This window comes from Argentina silus (assembly GCF_951799395.1).
Source record: "Argentina silus genome assembly, chromosome: 10".
NCBI classification, from domain to species: domain Eukaryota; kingdom Metazoa; phylum Chordata; class Actinopteri; order Argentiniformes; family Argentinidae; genus Argentina; species Argentina silus.
In genome coordinates, this window is record NC_139664.1 from 7,520,213 (window position 1) to 7,540,870 (window position 20,658).

The 20,658-nt window shown below is 45.9% G+C and overlaps 2 protein-coding genes across 2 annotated transcripts; both read right to left on the reverse strand.

Moving 5' to 3' along the window:
• Positions 1-3,154: 3,154 nt before the first annotated feature.
• Positions 3,155-14,959, reverse strand: mdc1 (mediator of DNA damage checkpoint 1). Its single transcript, XM_083678615.1, has 12 exons — positions 14,926-14,959; positions 14,117-14,270; positions 13,292-13,945; positions 13,087-13,165; positions 11,495-12,834; positions 11,327-11,383; positions 7,135-11,102; positions 6,047-6,199; positions 5,494-5,676; positions 5,269-5,394; positions 4,365-4,475; positions 3,155-4,107 (listed from the first exon to the last, which is right to left on the reverse strand). The coding sequence occupies exons 2-12, from the start codon at positions 14,256-14,258 to the stop codon at positions 3,907-3,909; spliced, it is 7,014 nt and encodes a 2,337-aa protein (XP_083534741.1). The 5' UTR covers positions 14,259-14,270; positions 14,926-14,959; the 3' UTR covers positions 3,155-3,906.
• Positions 14,960-16,293: 1,334 nt separating this feature from the next.
• tubb5 (tubulin, beta 5) lies at positions 16,294-20,581 on the reverse strand. The gene is made up of 5 exons (XM_083678099.1): positions 20,474-20,581; positions 18,173-18,281; positions 17,804-17,914; positions 17,390-17,634; positions 16,294-17,280 (listed from the first exon to the last, which is right to left on the reverse strand). Exons 1-5 carry the CDS (start codon positions 20,528-20,530, stop codon positions 16,468-16,470), a joined length of 1,335 nt encoding a protein of 444 aa, XP_083534225.1. The 5' UTR covers positions 20,531-20,581; the 3' UTR covers positions 16,294-16,467.
• Between the last annotated feature and the right edge of the window lie 77 nt (positions 20,582-20,658).

Sequence of the window (20,658 nt, forward strand, 5' to 3'; positions counted from 1 at the left end):
TATATAATCCCAGGCAGTGCATCCCACTCTGAACTCAAAGACTCTGCCTGTCTTCAGCTCAGCTCTGGAGTCCCTGGTCACTGGGGGGGACAGACAGGCCTTTGTAAAGGTCTTTAAAGAGGCGGAAATGACTTCAATGGCTGCAGATGTGGGTACCCCACAAAGATTTCTCTGTCCGTATCCTTCATTTTAACTCTTTAATTTCTTTGCCAGGTACACACAGGCACAAGCAAAGACACAGACACACACCCACCCCCAACCACCCCCCCCCCCCTACACACACACACACACACACACACACACCAGCACCTACTCCCTTTCTCCCTTTTCTCCTCACAAGACAAGACATTCATAAATCATGAGGCGTCAAAAAAAACTTAAAAGTATCACGGCGCCACAAGAACCCGACACATACAGTATATTACACTGTCTGAATGTCCGCTTGCGGGAGGCCTACTGGAAATCCTTGGTTTCCTCTCTGCCCAACATGACCAGTGGTGCATCTCAAAAGCCTGAAGTGGCTCCCTCTCCTTGTCTCTTCCCCTTCATCTGCTCGACGTGAAGGAACTGGACAGGTGAAAGAGGATTCCCTGCATGCATCCACCATATCCTGCACTTTCAGATCAGTAAAGAGGTGCTATACGTGAGGAAGAGACGCGGAGAGGAAGCCACAGAAACAGCACATCCCTGGGCTTCCTGCATATCCAGTATATCCTATATCCATCACTTGGATATAGACTGGCTAAATTTGATTCATTTGAATACAACCTCTGTCTCTTCAAAGCCCACTGATAAGTGAAAGGACTGGACAGGTTTCCACCATATTGCTTCAGCCTGTCAGATCCACTTGGATCAGAGCTCATGGAGGAAAAAAGAGGAGAAGAGGAAGCGATCGCTGAGTATTGGCACACAGCATAGGCGCCGGAAGGGGAGGGCGTACTACACAGACAAGAATGACAGTGTAGGGGTTGGTTTGCTTTAAGGTTTCTAGGAAGGTTGATGAATAATCAATGCCAATATTCTCTCTTCACTCCCTACACTGTTAAGAGTCAATCTAGCCTGGCTAGATTGACTCTTAACAGTGTAGGGAGTGAAGAGAGAATATGCAAATGTTTCTCATGATCATCCGAAACCATCATTCGTCTCTGAGGTATACTGTAGAAAATAGATGAAGTAATTCCTGGTGACATTGTCTACATTTCAGATTAAATGCACCAATAAAAAAAAAAAATGCAATACATGCACATACGCCTACAGTAACAGCATAGACTTAAAAAACATCAATCCTTCCCCTGCTAAAGATTTCAACAAATATGTGCCAAATTCCAGTTTAATTAAAGGAGACATGCAAAGCAAATACGCCTTTTACTCAGGCCTAATATGAGCTCCCTTGACAGACTAAATACAAGGCATTTCAAATCATAAGGATAATACAGGACTATGAAAGGCAAACCACAAAAGGGCATAAATGAGATTAAATGGCTTAGACATAAAGGCCACCCCGGGGCAGGGATCGGGTGATGACCACTGCACAAATACTGTCATGTCCTATGTGCATGCAGCACCAACTGAGGCCATCCTATGTCATCGACATACAGAAGGCGGGGGCTACACAGGAGCCTGCATCGTCCATACTGTATGATGGATGCTTTAACAATAACCGTCATAAAATAAAATAAAACAGGCTACATCTCCAGAAATAGGCTGTAGCTTAATTGGCATTAATTGGATGTTTCCTAGACAGTCGATCTCTCATTGATGAGCATAGGCTAAAAAAAATCACTATACGCAATGAAATACCTCGCATGAACAGGTATTGCGAATTAGGCGGTTAATATCATGATGGGAATATTCTGGGGGGTTTTTCGTGTATGATGTAGCCTGTTCTGAATGAATTCTGCATTAATGTTACCGGCTGCATTCCTTTACTTGTTTTCTCTCATGTCTGGTGCATTTTTTGCAAGATTTTGTGAACATTATAGGCTATAATAAATACATTATTGTCAATTAGGCTATACATATGAGCTATTGTCATCCAAATCAAACATGTGTCTAATAATTGCCCACTTGTGTACCATTCTGTATAGCAGACTATGAAATTAGTATAGTAATGCAGAATTGAATGTGTCCCATAATCGCCGAATCCCGATGAAGCGCAAAGTCTGTAATAATTTCCTAAAATTATGATAGTAAAACGTGATAGTAAAGATTTTCACACCCCTCACCTTACAAAAATAATCACGACTTACATTAAATAAAGTCCTTATGAGATAAGAAAGCTCATACGGCGGGACAGAAAAAATCTCACAAAAAACTGCAGAATTTAACCCGTCATCCACCAGACGAATTTATTTCAAGAATCACATCCACATGCATGTCATAAATATCCCTTGCAGCTCACTTACCTTTAAATGAACAATATCTCCGTATTGGTTAGGCAGGCAACGTTGTCGGATTTGTGAGAGGAGAAATCTGTAGCTTACTGCATGTAGCCTATTTATCTCCCTTCTTGCCGTCACCCTCCCTCTCAACCTCGCCCCCCAAGAGTAGCACTTGACGACTAGGGCTGAACATTTGGAAGATGTTCAGAATATGTCGGCTTCTGCTCACCATCGGAGCCGCTCGAGTGATGTCGGTAAATGCCGGATTACGTGTGATTGCCCCAAGGCACATATAACTTAATCAGATAATTTAGTAATAGGCTTGTTTAGATTAAGACTTTTTATCAGTCTTTGCTCTTTTAGCCACTCTATGGACCACTTAGCCACTCTATCTTGAGATGCAGAGGTGAAGGATGCGAGTCAGGGTTTTTCAAGGGAACAAGGATAATAGACTATTAGAGACAGATATTAATGGCTTAATAGGCTGACATCCCAAAGGAGACTCAGTAGCCTAAATGAAGTGGTATTGCTCTACATCATTCCATTTCCTGGACAATGGAATAAGCATTCCAACATAGATGATGGGGAGGACATTGCTTTGGTCATCAAATAGGATGTGCATACATCTACATGATCCACCAGTGCAGGCACGATCAGCATATAAATGACAATCAGAAAGGAAAAAACTATATTGTTGGTAAATTTCAATAATGCAAGAAATACAGGACTGTGATTTATCAGCAAAAAACACATCTCTGCAAGGATCAGTACAAAATATTTATTGGCAGGTGAATATACATTTGATTTCATACACAGATGTAGACGGACAAGCAGCATTAAAACAATCAACAGTGCAGGTCTTTATGGAGCGGACAGATCTTCACTCTAAGGTAATGGAGGCGATAAAGTGTCTATTTTAAACAGTCACAGTTGTGGATAGCAAGGACAGATAGAGACTGTGGTGTATTCAAGCTTACCCTCATAAAATACGCCCTATATACTTGTTATCTTTACACAAGAGAGAAAGGATGGCTATGAATTAGATGAAGATAGAGGAGGAATGAAAAGGGTAGGGGGAGAGATGAATAGGATAGGCAATAAGTTACATCCTGCATTGCTTTGTACAGCAGTGCGACCCACAGTCTCTGCTCTTCTCTCGGTAACTGAAGTTCATGTAAAAAAAACTCTATAATTCAATGTAGAGCATTTTCTCTGCCACACATTTCTTTACAATTCTATGCATGTATTTTTAGTTCACCTCTCTTGTATACAGAGGAATACATTTTATTTTCTTAGGTCCACTACATTGTCTACTATCTAGTCTGTCATACATGGGTGTTTCCTCTCCTTAAACCAGTCATTCACTCTCCCATATACAGATGAATCATTTTCCTGTGTGTTGTTTCTTTATTTTACCGGCAAGTAAAAACTCTCCTCTCTGGTCTGATACTGGTTCCTATACAGGAGGCTGTACTACTCCGCCACACATGAGGGTGCTGTCTCTCTTCTCTCTTATCTGTCATTGTTACGTCTTCTTCCTGCTCCTGCCCTGGCCTTTGCCCCCTGGTGGAGGTTTGGGGGCTGAGAGGGCGTGGGTGTGCAGGTCCAGTTTCTGCTGTAGGATGCCTGTGAGCAGGAACTCAGCAGTGAGGATGGGGAGAGAGGCAGAAAGGGCAGGACTACACAACGACCAGTCTTCCTCACACGAGATCACCACTGTCTGGGCCTGAGAGAGAGGAGTGGGGGAATAGAGGAAGGGTGGAGAGAGAGAGAGAGAGAGAGAGAGAGAGAGAGAGAAACATACAGTGGAAAAACAGGGATAAGTAATGAGCATACATAAAGTAGATGTAGGGAGGAACCAACAGAGCCAAGGCAATCAGAGACGTATGTCTTTGCGGTGCTCTAAATGGGGAATAGTGTAATCTGAGACGCAGCCGAGAGCTCAAGGTTCTGTAAACATCCATGCTCCAGGCCGGACAGTACCTTGTGGGCAGAGGGCATCTTGGGGAGGAAGCGAGCGCCACTGCAGGAGATGATGTCCTTCATCTGGGCCGGCTCAGGCTTCACCGACCTGGTCACATGGATTTCATAGCCCTGAGGGAGAGGAGACAGGAGAGAGAGTTAGCTTTGAGGGAGAGCAGAGACAGGAGACAGGGGGGGTCAAATTGTCAACTCCACTCAAAATGTGTCCATTGGAAGAAATCCATCTAAGAACACAGGCAAAGCCTGCCTGCATAGTTTTCAAATTGGTTTAAAGTGATAAAAATCCCTCTGTGCCCGACTATAACACATGCAGAGAGCAATCCATTGAATCATAACTTGATTTGTACAGAAGACAAAGCTAGTTGACTGTGTTGCTCAGAACTGGCCTAATGGGAAGTGCTCATAAAACATAACCACAACATTACAGTTAATGTCATGCTTGCTTGCTTTCTACAAGAGAATGAAACCACATCCTTGATGCAATTATGACTATGCTCTTGTGGTTTGTCAGTACTGAGTGATGCATAAGACATGCGCAAATAGAGTGGGAACAACAAACACACTTCAGTCAGGACACTTGATGTAAACGTATTTAGTTTCGTGAATGTACAATTGATTTGGCGTAATGGATGGTTCCAATCTGATATACTGTAGACCCATAAACTTCTAACCCCCCCCGTTTGAATAAACAATATTAAAACAAATTTTAAAAAAGCGGGGAGAACCATGAAATTCAACCCCCCGAAGGCAGGTAACAACAGCTAACCTGCAGGTGGAAGCTGGGTGGTGGTGGGAAACTCTAACGAGCGGGCAGCGTGAACGACTGCTCAAGCTATAGTGGAACGACATGAACCGGTGCACGCACACGGCCAGGACACATGGAGGAAGGAATGGAAGTGTATACCTGCAGGAGGGGCCGGTTGCTGGCGGTCCTCAGAGACGTCTCCAAACGGAACCTAAACTTCTTCTCCTGCTCAGCGTCCTTTACCAGGAAGCCATTAGGAGACAGGAAACTACTTGCCTTACCACACTGGCAGAGAGAGAGAGGGTGGGGGAAGTTAGAGATAGTGTGCGTGTGTGTGTGTGTGTGTGTGTGTGTGTAACATCATCCTACTCTGTGAAGACTAACCTTGTCCAGCCAATCGGTGGTGACGACAGGCACCCCTCGCGCCACGGCACACAGGAACTTGACGGTCCTGCGTACCTTGTCAGTCACCAGGTGGGTCATGTCTGACACGCCCTTCGCCATGCTGCCCCCAAGACGAGACACCACCTCCTCACCCTCCTCAACCACCACTCCTGTGAACAATACCTGAGAGAGGGGGAGGGAGGAGGGGAAAGGGGAAGAGGAAGGTGGAAAGAGGTTTCAGTAAACTCAGAATCTATGCTAGGACCAGGGGCTAGCTCTGCCAGGCGGCCAAGCGAGGTGGAAGAGTGGAGTGATCGGGCAGGGGTTTGGGGGCTGACCATTGCTTGCAAGTAGGGAGGGGCTGTTCCCTTTGCTGCCCAGTAGGTGACCACCAGGGTCTTGAATTTGATGCGAGCTGCTACTGGGAGCCAGTGAAGGGTGCGAAGGAGGGGGGTGACATGGGAGAACTTGGGGAGATAGAACACCAGGCGGGCGGCAGCATTCTGGATGAGCTGCAGAGGTCTGATGGCGGAGGCGGGGAGCATTAACGTACCTTGTAGGTCTGAGTGGCGGGTCTGGCTCGGCCAACAGCCCCAGGGGAGGGCAGGGGGGAGGCAGAGGAGGAGCGTGGAGTCTTAGCCACAGGAGATGAGTCCACAGGGGCTGACCGCTTACGTCGTGTTTTACCTGTGGGAGTCTGGGGAACCTGCGAGAGAGAGATAGGAAGAGCGAGGGAGAGAGATGAAGAGAGTGAGAGAGAGGGGAGAACAAGAGTGATGGGGGTCATTAGTAATTATTCACAGAGCATGTAAGAACTGACCGAGTTGACATTGAGCCACTTAATTCATTAGTGCCGATGTTGATGCGGAGATGGTCAGCCTACTCCCATTGCAGCATGTGAGTCACTGATGTTAATCGAAGCACATTCTTGTAGCGGGAAATAGCTGACTCAAGAGTATGAGGAGAACTGCTGGGTGAGGACAAAAGCATCGGGTCAAGGTACTGTAGCTAAAGACACTCATTCTCAAGGGAAGAAGCTCCTGCACACTGCTTACTTGAGATATTTCACCTTTTCTTTCTTTTTTGGGGGGCACAATTTCATCCATTTTGTCATGTTAGCATTTCAATTTAAAAAGTGTAAACATTGCTATTAAAGGGGCAATATGGGATTCAAACAACAACAATGTGGCCACCCCAGCAGCTGAGGGGTGGGGCTGGAGAAATGTAACCACTCTCAAATTCATTAACAGAGCTATGGGTGCAAGGGCTATAGTGTGTGTTTACAATTAAGATGTTTACAATGGAGTAAAACATGCTTATATTTAAGCAATAAGGCATGAGAGGCTTTATAAAGTCACAGCTGAGGGGTGTTGTTAGGCCCAACGCAAAGCGGAGGTAGCATGATAAACAAATCTTCTTAATTCAAGTGAGGGATATTACTGCAACAGGTAACGTGTCATAGCTGTTACTTTATCTGGGAATAAAGCACGGCTTTGAACTCCTCTCGGCCAAACACAATGCTTGTTCTGATCAAACCGTTGTATAATTAGGGGTAAGACAATTGAACTACATGAGCACATACATTTTCAGTATAATTTATATTACTATAAAGACACAGAGAGATAGAAAGGAGAAAATTACCTCTGCAACCTCAACATTTGCATCCTGGTCCCTAGAATCACTTTCTTCTTCCTCTTCTTCTTTCTTTTTCTGGGCCATTGACTGCCTGCCTCTGACTTTCCGTTGAACAGTAGCAGCCTCTTCCTCATCCATTTTCTCACTCCTCTCTTCTTTTGTCTCTCCCTCTGTGCTCTTCTCCTCTTCTGCAATCTTCTTCAACTGTGCAGTGGATGCTCTACCTCTCCTCTTAGCTGGCATAGACTCAGGTTTCTCCTCATTCTCTCCCTCTTCCTTCTGCTCCTCTTCTTCCTCTCCTGACCCTCTTTTTCCTCCCCTCTGGACTTTGGCCTTCCCTCTGGGAACCTTAAACCCGCTGCTCACCTCCTTCTCTGCCTCCTCTAGCTCCCTCTTCTTGCCTTTTCCTTTACCACTTGTTTTAGAGTCTTCACCCTCTTCACCGGAATCTTCCACTGTTGTAGTAGTTTCAGGTTTTCTGGTTTTCTGGCCTCTGCCCCTACCTCGTCCTTTCCCTTTAGGCAGGATGGAGTCTTCACTTGTACCTTCTGCTACTTGGGTTGTTTGATCTCCCTCACCTGCTGCCACAGGGTCTGAATCATTCTCTTTAGCTTGCCTTCGCCCCCTAGTGGTGCCAGGCTCCTGAGAATCTGCCTTTTCCTCACTATTGGGTTGAGAAGCATTAGCAGCAGTCACAACCTCAGAGTCGTCCACTTTCCTGCTCTTCCTGCCTCTGGCTGTAGTCTTAGGGGCTGGAGCCTGGTCACTCTGACTGCTGACAGGAGGGATGGAGTCAACCTCAGGCTCTGTTTTCGTCTTCCTCCCTCTTCCTCGTCCTCCTCCTCTCCCTGGGTTCTGGGAGCTCACACTACAGGTGGATATCTCTGAGCTGAGGGAGTTGGTGGAGTTGGAGCGAGACCGCGTTCTCCTCGCAGGGCCCTGCTCGCTGGAGAGAACATCCTGCACTGTGACCTCCACAGCACTAGAGGGCACCACAGCCACAGTCCTCCTTCTGGTGCTGCTCTGTGTGGTGTTATCAGGGGCTGGCTGTGTGGTCTTCTCCCCCCCTCTCCCTCTCCCTCTGCCTCTTCCCTTGCTTCCCTGTGTACCCACGCTGGAGGCGGTGGATCTCTCAGAGCTGACTGAGTTAAAAGAGTTAGAACGAGATCTGGTTCTGCTGGCTGGGAATGGTTCACTGGATGGAATGTCCTGGCCAGGTTCTGTCGTGGGTGAAGCTGCGATGGTTCTTCTGATCGTTGCCCTGCTACCTCTCCTGGACGTTTTTGGCTCGTTTTTACCCTCCTTCTTTGCCTTGTCTTCATTCTCTTGTCGCTCCTTTGCCTGCTTTTCCAGCCTTTCTTTCTCCTCCACAACTCTCTTTTCTCTCTCCAGTCTCTCCCGCTCTTCGTTTTCTAGGCACTCATTCTCCTCTCTTTCCTTCTTCTCCTTCTCCAATCTCTCTCCTTCTTCCTGTTCATTCCTTTCTATTGCCAGCCTCTCCTTCTCCTCTCCCTCCAGTTTTTCCTTCTCTTCTCTTTCTTTCCTTTCCCGGTCGAATCTTTCTTTCTCTGCCTTTTCCTTCTTCAGTCTTTCTCTCTCCTCTCGCTCCCATCTTTCCTTCACCTCTCGTTCCTTCTTTTCCCTTTCCAATTTCTCTTTCCGTTCTTTCTCCAGCCTTTCCGTTTCTGCTTGTTCTCTCTCCAATCTCTCTTTCTCCACCCTCTCACAATCTACTCTTTCTTGCTCTTCTTTTTCCTTCTTTATGCTCTCCAATCTTTCTTGCTCTTCTCTTTCCTTCCTCTCCTTTTCTACCCTTTCTTGCTCTTCTCTCTCCAATCTCTCCTTCTGCTCTCTTTCTGCCTTCTCCTGCTCCAATCTTTCTTGCTCTTCTCTTTCCTTCCTCTCCTTTTCTACTCTTTCTTGCTCTTCTTTTTCCTTCCTTATGCTCTCCAATCTTTCTTTCTCTTCTCTTTCCTTCCTCTCCTTTTCTATTCTTTCTTTCTCTTCTTCTTCCTTCCTCTCCCTTTCTAGTCTTTCTTTCTCTTCTCTCTCCAATCTCTCCTTCTCCTCTCTTTCTGCCTTCTCCACTCTGTCTTTCTCCTTCCTTTCCCTCTCCAGTCTTTCTTGATCTTCTCGTTCCCTCCTTTCCTTCTCAAGCCTCTCTCTTTCCTCCAGTTCCCTTTTCTCTCTCTCCATCCTTTCTTTTTCTTCTCTCTCAAGTGTCTCCTTCTCTAATCTCTCCCGCTCTTCTTGCTCCTTAAACTCCCGCTCAATCCTTTCTTTCTCCGCGTGTTCTCTCATAGCTATCGCCAATCTTTCTTTCTCTTGTTTTTCCTTTTGCAAAAAAATTTCGTTCTCTACTTGTTCTTCCCTTATCTTCTCTACGTCTTCCTCGTCTCTCTGCTCTCGTTCAAGCCTCTCTTTCTCCTCCCTTTCATCTTTCTGCTGTTTCACGCTTTTTCTCCTTCTCCCCCTTTTACCCTGCTCAACCAGCTCATCTTCTTCACTATCTTCGTCTTCCTCAGGCAGAACCTTACCTTTCCTCCCTCCTCCTCTAGTAGATTTCACAGCCTTCCCCTTCCCCCTAGTCTGTCTCTTTGAAGGCTCTGAGATCTCTTCCTCATCCTCATTTTCTACCTCTTCCTCAGGCACAACCTTTCCTTTCCTCCCCCCTGCCGTTGTAGATTTCACAACCTTACCCTTCCCCCTAGTGTGTCTCTTTGGAGGCTCTGATGTCTCCTCCTCATCCTCCTCCTCTTCTTCTTCTTCCTCCTCCTCCTTTCTTCCTCTTCCACCTCTCCTGTTAATGCCACTGGTCCCAGCCTCGGCCTCTCTCCCTTTCCCTCTCTGAGGCCGTCCTTTTACTTTCTGTGGAGCAGCTTTGATGTCCTTTTCTTCCTCATCTTCATGTGTAGACATGGGCTGGGTTTCAACATTGGAGATGTGAGAGCTGGTTAGGAACGCAAGAGGCTGTGTCTTCTTCTCTTCTACTTTCCCTCTCCTTGACCTCCCCCTCCTTTTGGGTGAAGAAGATTTAGTTTCTTCATCATAATCATAATCATCATCATTTGTAGTCATTGGCTGTGTTTCTGCAGTAGAGACGTAAGAACTAGTGATAGGCTGTGACTCCTCTTCTTCTATATGTCTCGGTTTCCTTCCCCTTCTTTTAGGAAGATCTGAAATAGTATCTTCCTCATCATCATCGCTTTCCTCAACTTCACATGCAGACATGGGCTGAGTTTCAGCTGTGGAGAGATACTGGTTGGTATCCTCTACAGGTTGGGTCTCCTCCTCTTCCTCCCTTTCTTTCTGTCTACTGGATCCTCCTCGCCGTACTGGAGAAGAGGGTTTGGCTCCTATTAAATCCTCATCCTCATCTTCCTCCTCCTCATAAGCAGATATTGGCAGAGTCTCAGCAGTAATAATGTTGGACTTATCCTCTTCATCCTCCGTGTCACTGTGAGGCACTGGGAAGTATGCCTGTGTGGCCTCCAGGGCAAAGTCCACCTGCCGTCCGATCCCAAACCCAGCTGATCGCCGGGCTGGCTCCTCGCTTATCCCTGCATAGGCCTGGGTGGGCTCCAAGTTTGAGTCCTCCTCTAGAGAAGCTTTGTCTGGGGGAGGGACACTGCCATATGCCTGGGTGGCCTCCAGCTCCCCAGCCCCCTCCAGGGTGCCAAAGGCCTGGGTGCTCTCCATGGCCAGGGCCAAGGCTTGGGCCCGGAGGTGGCTGCTGTCCGACAGCCCAAGCTGGAAGGAGCCTGCTCCACTGGGCTGATCCTCCAGCTCCTCGCCAGAGGAAGGTTCCAGACGGTAGGGTTGAGTAGCATCCACGGTAGGGTTATCTAAAAGGCTGCCATGGCTGTCCCGGCCCTCCAGCACGAACAACTGAGTTTCGGCCACGACGAAGTCATCATCCTCCTGGATGTCTAAGCAGGATGACACCGTAGGCCTCATGAGAGGAGGGAGAGGGTCTATGTATGTGCAAGGAGAGAGGACAGGTTAGAAACAAACAAAACACATGTCAAAGGATCTTGATAAATGTATACAAATAAATCATAAATGGAGAAAAGTATGTTTTACAATTAGTTTGCATGTCTCTTTCCTGACTATTTTTTGTTTCTGACCTAATTACTCTCCCAATCTCACAGATGGACATCACATCTAGCTTGTAGGAACTGTGTAATCAATTACTCACGTCTGAAGGGGTCTGAGGGACTGAGGAAAGCCTGAGTTTCCATCTCCTCTTGTACTCCTAACAGGTTTCCATTTTACAGAGAGAACAACAAAAAACACTTAGGTTAGGGCATCAAAGAAATCTTACTGAATTTATATAATAATAATGTTCATCTTGAGTCTACAATACCTGATGATACCAGAGGGGTGGAGCACTTCTGTTGGGGGCCACAGGAGCCCAGGAGCACCCCAGCAGCCTTCTCTGACCTCTGGCCTGGGGTCTGTCCCTGTCCTGCCTTCCCGGGACCATCCTCCTCATCCTCCACATCTGTGTCACTGTCCATCCTGAAATCACCGGGGTCTGGGACCCCCCCAACAGGGGTGTCACGGGACGTTTTGGGGTCCAACTCCTCTTCTGCATCTGTGTCCACGTCAGAAGAGTCTGACTTAAGAGCGGTTGACATGGTAACAGCAGTGCTCAAGGTAGTGGCCAACAGAACCTCGGCTTGTGGTGATGCGTCTTCTGTTGCCGTAGCAACGGTAGATGCAGCTAGAAGCGGAGTTACATCCTCTTCTAAGTCTGTATCGCTGTCAGATATGATCTCCAAAGCAGCTACAGTTCCTACATTAGAGGGTGACTTTGTGTTGAGGTGCTTAGCCACCTCTGTGGTTTTCCTGCTGGCGGGGGCAAAAGGGTTCTCTTCATCGTCTGTGTCACTGTCAAAACGCAGTTCCTGAGGAGCACCAGAAGTGGTTCCGATTCCAGTGCCATCAGAATCTGGAACTGCTCTAGAATGTGTGTCTTCTGTATGAGACTCCTCTTCTCCGTCTTCTACATCTGTGTTACTGTCTACTGTTAAGTCTGTTGGTTGCACTGCAGGGGCAGAGTCCGCTGGTTTTTCAATTAGATCCAACTTGGACGTATCCTTGGCAGCACTGTCCGATTCATCATCCACGTCTGTGTCACTGTCTAGATGAATATCCGTCGGTTGGACAACTGGAATGGAATCTGTTGGTTTCCTATTCGCTTTGGCGGCAGGCACTAACTTGGAGTCATTGTTGGAAGCATCATCTTCCTCTACATCTGTATCACTATCCATATGAAACTGGCCAGGCTCTGTTGTAGGGTCTGTGGGTGGTTCTACATTCAAGGTCACAGGAGTCTCAGTGCTCTCAGGTCCGGACAAAACAGTCTCCTCCTCTCCCTCCACATCTGTGTCACTGTCCATGTTGAACTCAGGCTTGTCGTCCTTAGATACCACAGGTGCAGAAGAAGACAATCCATCTTCAATCGAAACACTGACACTGTTTGCCTTTTCTTCTGACACTTTACCTTTTTCACTTGGTGCCTCTCTCCCTCCCTCCCCCTCTTCTTCCTCCCCCTCTTCGCTGTCATCCACAATCATCTGAGCCCTTCTTTTCAAGGCCTGCTGTCTCAGTCCATCAAAGACTGTCTCCTCTTCACTAAAGCTGACTCTTGGCTTGGGTCTATTTTTAGCAGAGGAGGGGGTGATAGGGCTCTCATCCTCACTGTTAGACACACAGGGAAAACAAGGTGACCATGCATTAGTAGAGCATGCTGAATACTACAGTACAACTGTTACATAGTCAGTGTACAGGGTACAGTGTAATAAGATAACACACAGCACATGCTTTTCAATTGTACAATAATCATGCATGTAATAAAACAAGATGAAATTCGAAAATTTGATGAAATATCATATATATATATATAATATGCATTGTAATAAGAACTTTGTAGTTGGGTGTTTGGAATTTTACCTCTCTGGAATGACTTTGTTTGTGGGACTTAGGAATGTAGAGCAGGTGGGACTAGGCATGTGGGAGTCAGAATCAGACACTAGGCAAGAGACAGAGAGAGAGAGAGAGAGAGAGATTATACGCAGAGCTAGATCAGAGCAACATGAAGTTTGGAAATTATGGCAAAAACACTAAACAACATGAAAATATAATTTAGTCTACATACTTTCACCTATGAACTTTCCCCGTCTGCTCTGTCCTTCTCGCCCTCCGTCAGAGTCAGAGTCCGAGTCTGGCACAAGCATTTTCTCTGGCTGTGTTGGAGTTTGTTCAAAGGACAGAGGCTTGGTTCGAGCCGGGGTTTCACCCTTTCCACCCTGCTTCATCAACACAACAGATGAGCTCACTTTTCCACTGACACCTCCCTCAGCCTGTCTCTCAGTCTCTGCACTTGTCTCTGTTCCCAAGCCTTGGCCCCTGGTTTTCCTTTGAGGCTGGGCCTTCCCCTTTACCTGCACATCTCTCCTTCCCCTTCCAGCTCCCCCATTCGCAGGGCTCCGCATGTCCCCCTGACCTGCCATTTTGTCCACTGCACAGCTGAGGTACTGGCAGGGAATGTCAGCCAGCACCAGACTCTCCCCCTCACTGAGGGCATAGCGGATGTGAGGGGTCAGTTTGAGCCGGCCCTTACGTGTCCCATTCATGCTCCCCATGTCCCACACCAGAGCCTCCATTTCAACGCTGCCACAGCGACGGTTAGGACGGAAGACAGAGATGGAGATGACGGTGTGCTGCTTGGATATGGAGCGAGCGACAAGGGGCAGGGTGCAAGAGGCTGGTTCACGACCCAGCACGTTCTCTCCGAGATAGAGGGGCAGCTCTAGGAAAGAGGGAGGAAATATGTTTTCATCAAATACAGTAAGACAGGCATAAGACAATATGCATTATTGCATATCAAGATGGATATGAACAAAAAGCTTCTGTTAAATTCAAAAGCAAAACCATCCAAGTTGCAAAGTAAAAATTATGGACAAAGCAGTGCTCTACTCACCTGTCTCAGGGACATGCTCATTTTTTAACACCTTGAGTTTAGCCAATGGCAGTCCTTTATTCCCTCCATCTGCATCCTCCTTCTCATCCTCTGACAACTCATCCAATAATGAGTCATTGATTATCTGCTGAGTGGCCTCCATTCACCCCTTAATCTGAGAAAGAGAGAGAGAGAGAGAGAGAGAGAGAAAGAGAAAGAGAGAGAAGGAGAGAGAAATCATTTGACAAGTAATTATTAATAGGATCAGGATGTCTGCCACTAACAACATTGTGAGCTGACATATATGGAGCACTACTGCCATCAGAAATAAAACTGATTGCTAGCTAACTAGCTGGCAATATAACCTCAATCGATGGCTGTTTTAATGTGTAAGGCAAGTTTTACCTGAACAACGTTTACTGGCTGATAAACGTTAGCAGTACTGGCTAACTTTTGAACAAGATGGATAGCAAACTAATTAATGAACAGTAGCATGCTTATCAGTAGATGTAGTCGTGGTCCGTGTACTAGTAACGTTTTATCTTAGAACACAGACTTATTGCACGAGACGAGACACATTACAATTTCTAGAAGGGGTCTCGGTACTAGTCGCTATAGCAATCCAGTGTCCAGTCTACTCCTTTGGTCCATTCTGCTTCTTAGGGCATGCACAACACAGGACAGCAAAAGTAGTTGCTCAAATGACCAACAATCGCCGGTTCGTAACAAAAATACTCATTTCCACGCTCTCCATGTTTTGTGCAACTGTTTGATTCTGCTCATTAACAAGCTATTACATGATAGATACTTTTCTTTATCACAACACTTACCTCGCATGCCTTTTGAAATAGCAGCACAGGGTACATTTCCTGTAGAAAATGTCCCCGCCCCTGTGTGGTCGAGGCTTCAACATGCAATTGGCCAAAACGTGTACGTCTAACTTTGTAGCTATTGGATATAAGTTAAGTCACTCAAAATACAAAAGGTTTGATTTGATGGGTCTTCAGGTGGGCGTGTATGTGTCTACGAGCAATCTGATGAGGTCAATAAATTATTATTTATGGGAGACTGTATGAAAGATATTAAGACCAATGATCTTTATAGTGATTGGGACCCTGTGTCATTGCAGTAATTTGTGATCATTTTTTCCCTTCCCTGCATTTCATACAGTTTCCCTTCTTAGCGTCTTGTTCAGTTGACTTTGACAATCTTTTTGGGGTGTAGTTTTACGGCAGTTTATATCAAGCATAATAACAGGTCTATACAGTGTACTGTACATTCCATTGTGAATGTCTTTCTACTACTGTAGCAAGAACAGTCGGAATGAGCTTTCCAGATTCTTATGTGTCTATTGTATAGATATCCTCTATTACCTGAGATGAGAACTAATGTGGTGGACTATTAATTTTTGTTCATGAAACCTCATATACTGTATTTCCCATTCCGAGACAAGCCTCTTGGCTAAGTGTCAACCTAATCTAATCCAGATGTTACTCGGTTGTTGTAGCCAAGGAATGGGTTTTGGCCTTTACGTTTGTAAATGAAGTTATATGCTGTACATGCATTCATTGTGTATGCACAAACTATATGATCTGTGCTTTGCTTCACACAATGTAGATGTTTTATTCCATTACAGATTCAATAACATGACTATGACTTACCTTCCCCTCTCTGCCTTGCCCCTGCACTGCAGCTATGGTGTGCATCAATATGCCCCCCTAATGTGCTGGTTGGCTTCCAAGTGAGTCTAACCTTTCATGACTCAATGCACTCACAGAACCTTTAAAAGTCCCCACTTATCCCTGTGTCATAGCTTTCACAATGTGCATGGCTTGATAACTTGTGATCTGCCTGCAATTACTCAGTATTAATGTAGTTTGTGCTGTACACTCATTATATAAGGTGTCAAATTGCCTTCAATGAAAGGCCCTCTTTACGACTAGTATTTGTTTGTGCAGTTATACAATCTATTCTATATATAGCCTAGTGTAAGTACTCTCTCAGACTGCGATGGCCCTCAGGGAATAGTTCAGAAAGTATGTCTGCTGTTGGTTAGTAAGGTTGACTGGTGAATTGACAGACATTTGTTTTGGATGTTGTGAAGTTGTATTCATCATTTGTTTGTGAAGAAATTAGGACAAACACAGATGTATTTTTTCCATTTGGCAAATGTATTTATTTGTCACAATGGAGTGGTTTACTGTACTCAAATGCTTTTTATAAAACTCAATTCTCACAGTTTTTTTAACCCCTTTTCAACTTTTCACTTTTTTCTGTTCAATTCTTTTAAGACGTTTTTCCATGTGGATTCTGCTTCATTTTGGCCTTTCTCCTGGATCTCAGAGATGCTGTCTTCACATCTCGTCCTGTCTTCAAGCGTCATCTTCAGCCTCTTCCTCAAACTCGCCCTCCTCCTCTGCGGTGGCGTCCTGGTACTGCTGGTACTCAGACACCAGGTCGTTCATGTTGCTCTCAGCCTCGGTGAACTCCATCTCGTCCATGCCCTCCCCGGTGTACCAGTGCAAGAAGGCCTTACGACGGAACATGGCGGTGAACTGCTCGGAGATGCGCTTGAACAGCTCCTGGATGGCTGTGCTGTTGCCAATGAAGGTGACGGCCATCTTGAGGCCACGGGGAGGAATGTCACACACAGCGGTCTTGACGTTATTGGGGATCCATTCTACGAAATAGCTGCTGTTCTTGTTCTGGATGTTGAGCATCTGCTCATCCACCTCCTTCATGGACATGCGTCCACGGAACACTGCGGCCACCGTGAGGTAGCGGCCGTGGCGGGGGTCGCAGGCTGCCATCATGTTCTTGGCATCAAACACCTGCTGGGTGAGCTCAGGCACGGTGAGGGCACGGTACTGCTGGCTCCCCCTGCTGGTCAGAGGGGCAAAGCCCGGCATGAAGAAGTGCAGACGGGGGAAGGGCACCATGTTGACGGCCAGTTTGCGGAGGTCGGCATTGAGCTGGCCAGGGAAACGAAGGCAAGTGGTCACACCACTCATGGTGGCGGACACCAGGTGGTTGAGGTCTCCATAGGTGGGTGTGGTGAGTTTGAGCGTGCGGAAGCAAATGTCATAGAGGGCCTCGTTGTCGATGCAGTAGGTCTCGTCTGTGTTCTCCACCAGCTGGTGAACGGAGAGGGTGGCGTTGTAGGGCTCTACCACTGTATCTGACACCTGGAAAGAGAAAGACAGACAGAGAGAGAATATTTATTCGGAAATAAAAAAAATAAAAAAAAACGCAGTAAAAATGGCAGCAACTAGCTGAATTACAAGTGCTGTTTACCTTAGGTGAGGGTACCACGCTGAATGTGTTCATGATGCGGTCAGGGTACTCTTCACGGATCTTGCTGATGAGCAGTGTGCCCATTCCCGAGCCGGTGCCACCGCCCAGGGAGTGGGTGAGCTGGAAGCCCTGCAGACAGTCACAGTTCTCAGCCTCTTTACGGATCACGTCCAGAACTGAGTCCACCAGTTCAGCTCCCTCTGTGTAGTGGCCCTTGGCCCAGTTGTTACCTGCACCACTCTGGCCTGAGGATGGGAGAGGAACCGAGGGATGAGGACAGGAGAATTTACTGACTGACAGTTATGATAATATTGTATAGTCAGAGATACTAGAACATGTATGCATATAGTATTCATGGTGACTCTCCTTCACATCCTATCCATTAACGAGAGAAGTCATCTTTTGCCCACCCACCGAACACAAAGTTGTCAGGTCTGAAGACCTGTCCAAAGGGTCCGGACCTCACAGAGTCCATGGTGCCAGGCTCCAGGTCCACCAAGATGGCTCTGGGCACATATTTACCACCTCCATGGGTGAGAGGGAGAGGAAGAGGAAGAGAGAAAGGGGAGAAAGAAAAAGACACCAGCTCAAGACGGCAGAGAACCATGGTCTGTTTCACAAAAATGCAATACTCCTTAAAGGAAAAGAGTATTCTAAAAACTAAAACACAGTAGGATTATAGTATGAGGTTTATACAACAAAACCTTTTGAATTTCAGAGAAAATGAAACACAATCCTCATTCCCCTTTTTAAAAATAAGTATTGAGATCAAAGATGGGGTACCTGTAGCCTCATTGTAGTAGACACTGATTCTGTCCAGCTGCAGGTCACTGTCTCCATGGTAGGTGCCTGTGGGGTCAATTCCATGTTCATCGCTTATCACCTCCCAGAACTATAGACACAAAATGGAGGGAATCACATGACAGTTTCCTGGTTTGTGTCTGAGTAAAATACAGCAAAGGGGAATACAGCAGGCAAAGACATGAGCATGGCCAGAACCAAAGTCTCTCTTTGTTTTGGAACGTGATGAAAATGACTGCAGATTCTAAGTTAGCTAAATCATCTCCATCTACTCCACCATAACTAAATACAGCTGTAACGTCTACATATTCATACACTGAGTTGGCTGGGAAGAACAGTGTTATTCTGACAGATGAGGCATTTGGTACTGCAAGGCAAGGGGGAGAGGACAAAGGACCCACAGATCGCTCCCCAGGCAAATCTGAAAATGAACTCCATGTGCTGGCAGTCACATTACACTGAGAACGCTGATTGTCTCGAGGTCTGAACTAATGTCTTCCTCACCGCTTGAGTACTATGCTTGGGTTTAGGCGTCAGAGTGTGTGTGTGTGTTTGTGAGCATCTGTTTCAGACATTTGTTTGTGGTAGTGTCTCTACTGATTTTCTGTGAAGAGCAGAATTAAGGGAGGATTTGGAGTAATCTGGATAAGCCTGTGTTTCAGCTCAGCGGTTGAAAGAGATTTGCTTCTACTCAACTGTATGGAGTCAATGTAGTGTCGTTTTGATAAAAAAAAAAACACAAATAAAACATGTAAGGCAAAAATGACCGAGTGACCTTAATCTGAGGGAGATAACTACATGAAGATGGCGAGAGGGTTTGAGAGAGTGATGACTGACAAAGAGTGACCGAAAGAGACAGGGAGAAGGAGGACGAGCATAGATAGATAGTTATCGGGGAGGACTGAAAATAATTGCATTGAAAGAATGGGGACAATAAGCAGGAAAGCTGTGCCACACCCTGTCACTGACCCTAATTCACTACAATGTAACCCTTCAGTGGCCCTGTCAATCAGACCGGGTGGCCATCCAACCCAATGAGACCCAGGAGGGAGTAGTCTAATGGCAGTTAGGTCACCAAAAATGTTGTTTTAACACCATACTAAGAAAACTCTGAAATGGACATTGATGAGGTGAATGTGATGATCAAAGGATACTGTATACTTTGTAGAAAGGCTTTGTCTTGAATGTATGGTTATGCTCTATTCCATAATGGAGCTCTCTCCTTTGGAAAATAGACTATTTCTCTATAGGACTTAGTGGTTTCAACATTGCCAAGGAAAATGTCCAACAAATTTGAGCTAGCCCAAAAGTAATATATTTTTCCATGAAAGTCCTTCTTTTTCTCCCTCTCTGATGTAGAGGGGAATTAAAATCAGCCTAAAACCCTCTGTGCATCAGCTGTTTCCTCTGTCCCTCCCCCACCCCATCCCTAATTTGGTTTTGGAGAGGAAAGACGTTGATTAGAAAGAGGCAGGCACTGTTTCAGTGAACATTAAAATCAACGTCAGCAGTTAGGGGCTACAGTATGCCATCATGATTATGATGAGATTATTTGTCAGATGAGGGGCCTTGCTCATATGGATCTATAATGACTGCATGATCTTTGACTACCATTGTAGACCCCTTGATATAGCATTTGATTGGTCTGACTGGACCATATGTGGTCTATTGTCGATGATAAGTTATAAATGTGATGTAGATAATGACTGTGAAGCAGCTTGTCAACCACTGTATGATAGCCGGGTATCTGATGCTTATCTTCCACAAATCCAATCAGTCACTGAAAATGTGATTTATTTGAGGACAAAGCAATGTCAACGTTTTTTTCTCACTGATAGAAAAGCTCCAACAAATGACATTCCTTTCCAAAATACTATTTTATTCTCCTTTTTTGTTAATTTTCTACGATCCACCCTCCACAATGCTCTCCTGCCTCTCCCCTTCATCGAACGAACGCTCACTCGACATCTGCCCGCAGGAATACATCTAATCGATATATCGATCGCGAATTCATCTAGATTTATTTTTTTAATAGTCTATCATACTTGTATAATGCCGTTGTCTTGAACGCAAGTCTGTCACGTTTGTACAAGGCAGAGGGGCAAAATAGCATTGCACACTTTGACAAGTGAAGAATAGATTGATCTTTTCAGACAATAATGCTGCCTGTGCAGCTCTGAAATTTGCTCAATAGATCGTAGAGACTCAAGCGCAGACGCCCGTTGATGTGAGACAAACAAATCCAGTCGAAAGTTTAGAATTTAGATGATAAATCATACTTACCTTGGCACCAATTTGGTTACCGCACTGGCCGGCCTGGATGTGAACGATTTCCCTCATTCTGAATGGTAAAAGTTTTGAGCCACAAAGACAGCGGACCTCTACAGCACTACGAAGACGCAACCACAACGAAGCTGATGGGGACAACGGATTTATATCTCTGGGCCCAGTCCAAAACGAGGCAGGGG

Excerpts from the sequence above, each read along its gene's own strand:
- mdc1 (XM_083678615.1), bottom strand. The coding sequence starts at position 14,258 with ATGGAGGCCACTCAGCAGATAATCAATGACTCATTATTGGATGAGTTG. Across the intron at positions 11,103-11,326 it reads TCCCTCAGACCCCTTCAGAC|ACCCTCTCCCTCCTCTCATG; the intron begins GTGAGTAATTGA and ends GCACATACATAG. Across the intron at positions 4,476-5,268 it reads GCAACCGGCCCCTCCTGCAG|GGCTATGAAATCCATGTGAC; the intron begins GTATACACTTCC and ends CCTCTCCCTCAG.
- tubb5 (XM_083678099.1), bottom strand. The coding sequence starts at position 20,530 with ATGAGGGAAATCGTTCACATCCAGGCCGGCCAGTGCGGTAACCAAATT. Across the intron at positions 17,915-18,172 it reads CTACTACAATGAGGCTACAG|GTGGTAAATATGTGCCCAGA; the intron begins GTACCCCATCTT and ends TCACCCATGGAG. Across the intron at positions 17,281-17,389 it reads GCGTGGTACCCTCACCTAAG|GTGTCAGATACAGTGGTAGA; the intron begins GTAAACAGCACT and ends TTCTCTTTCCAG.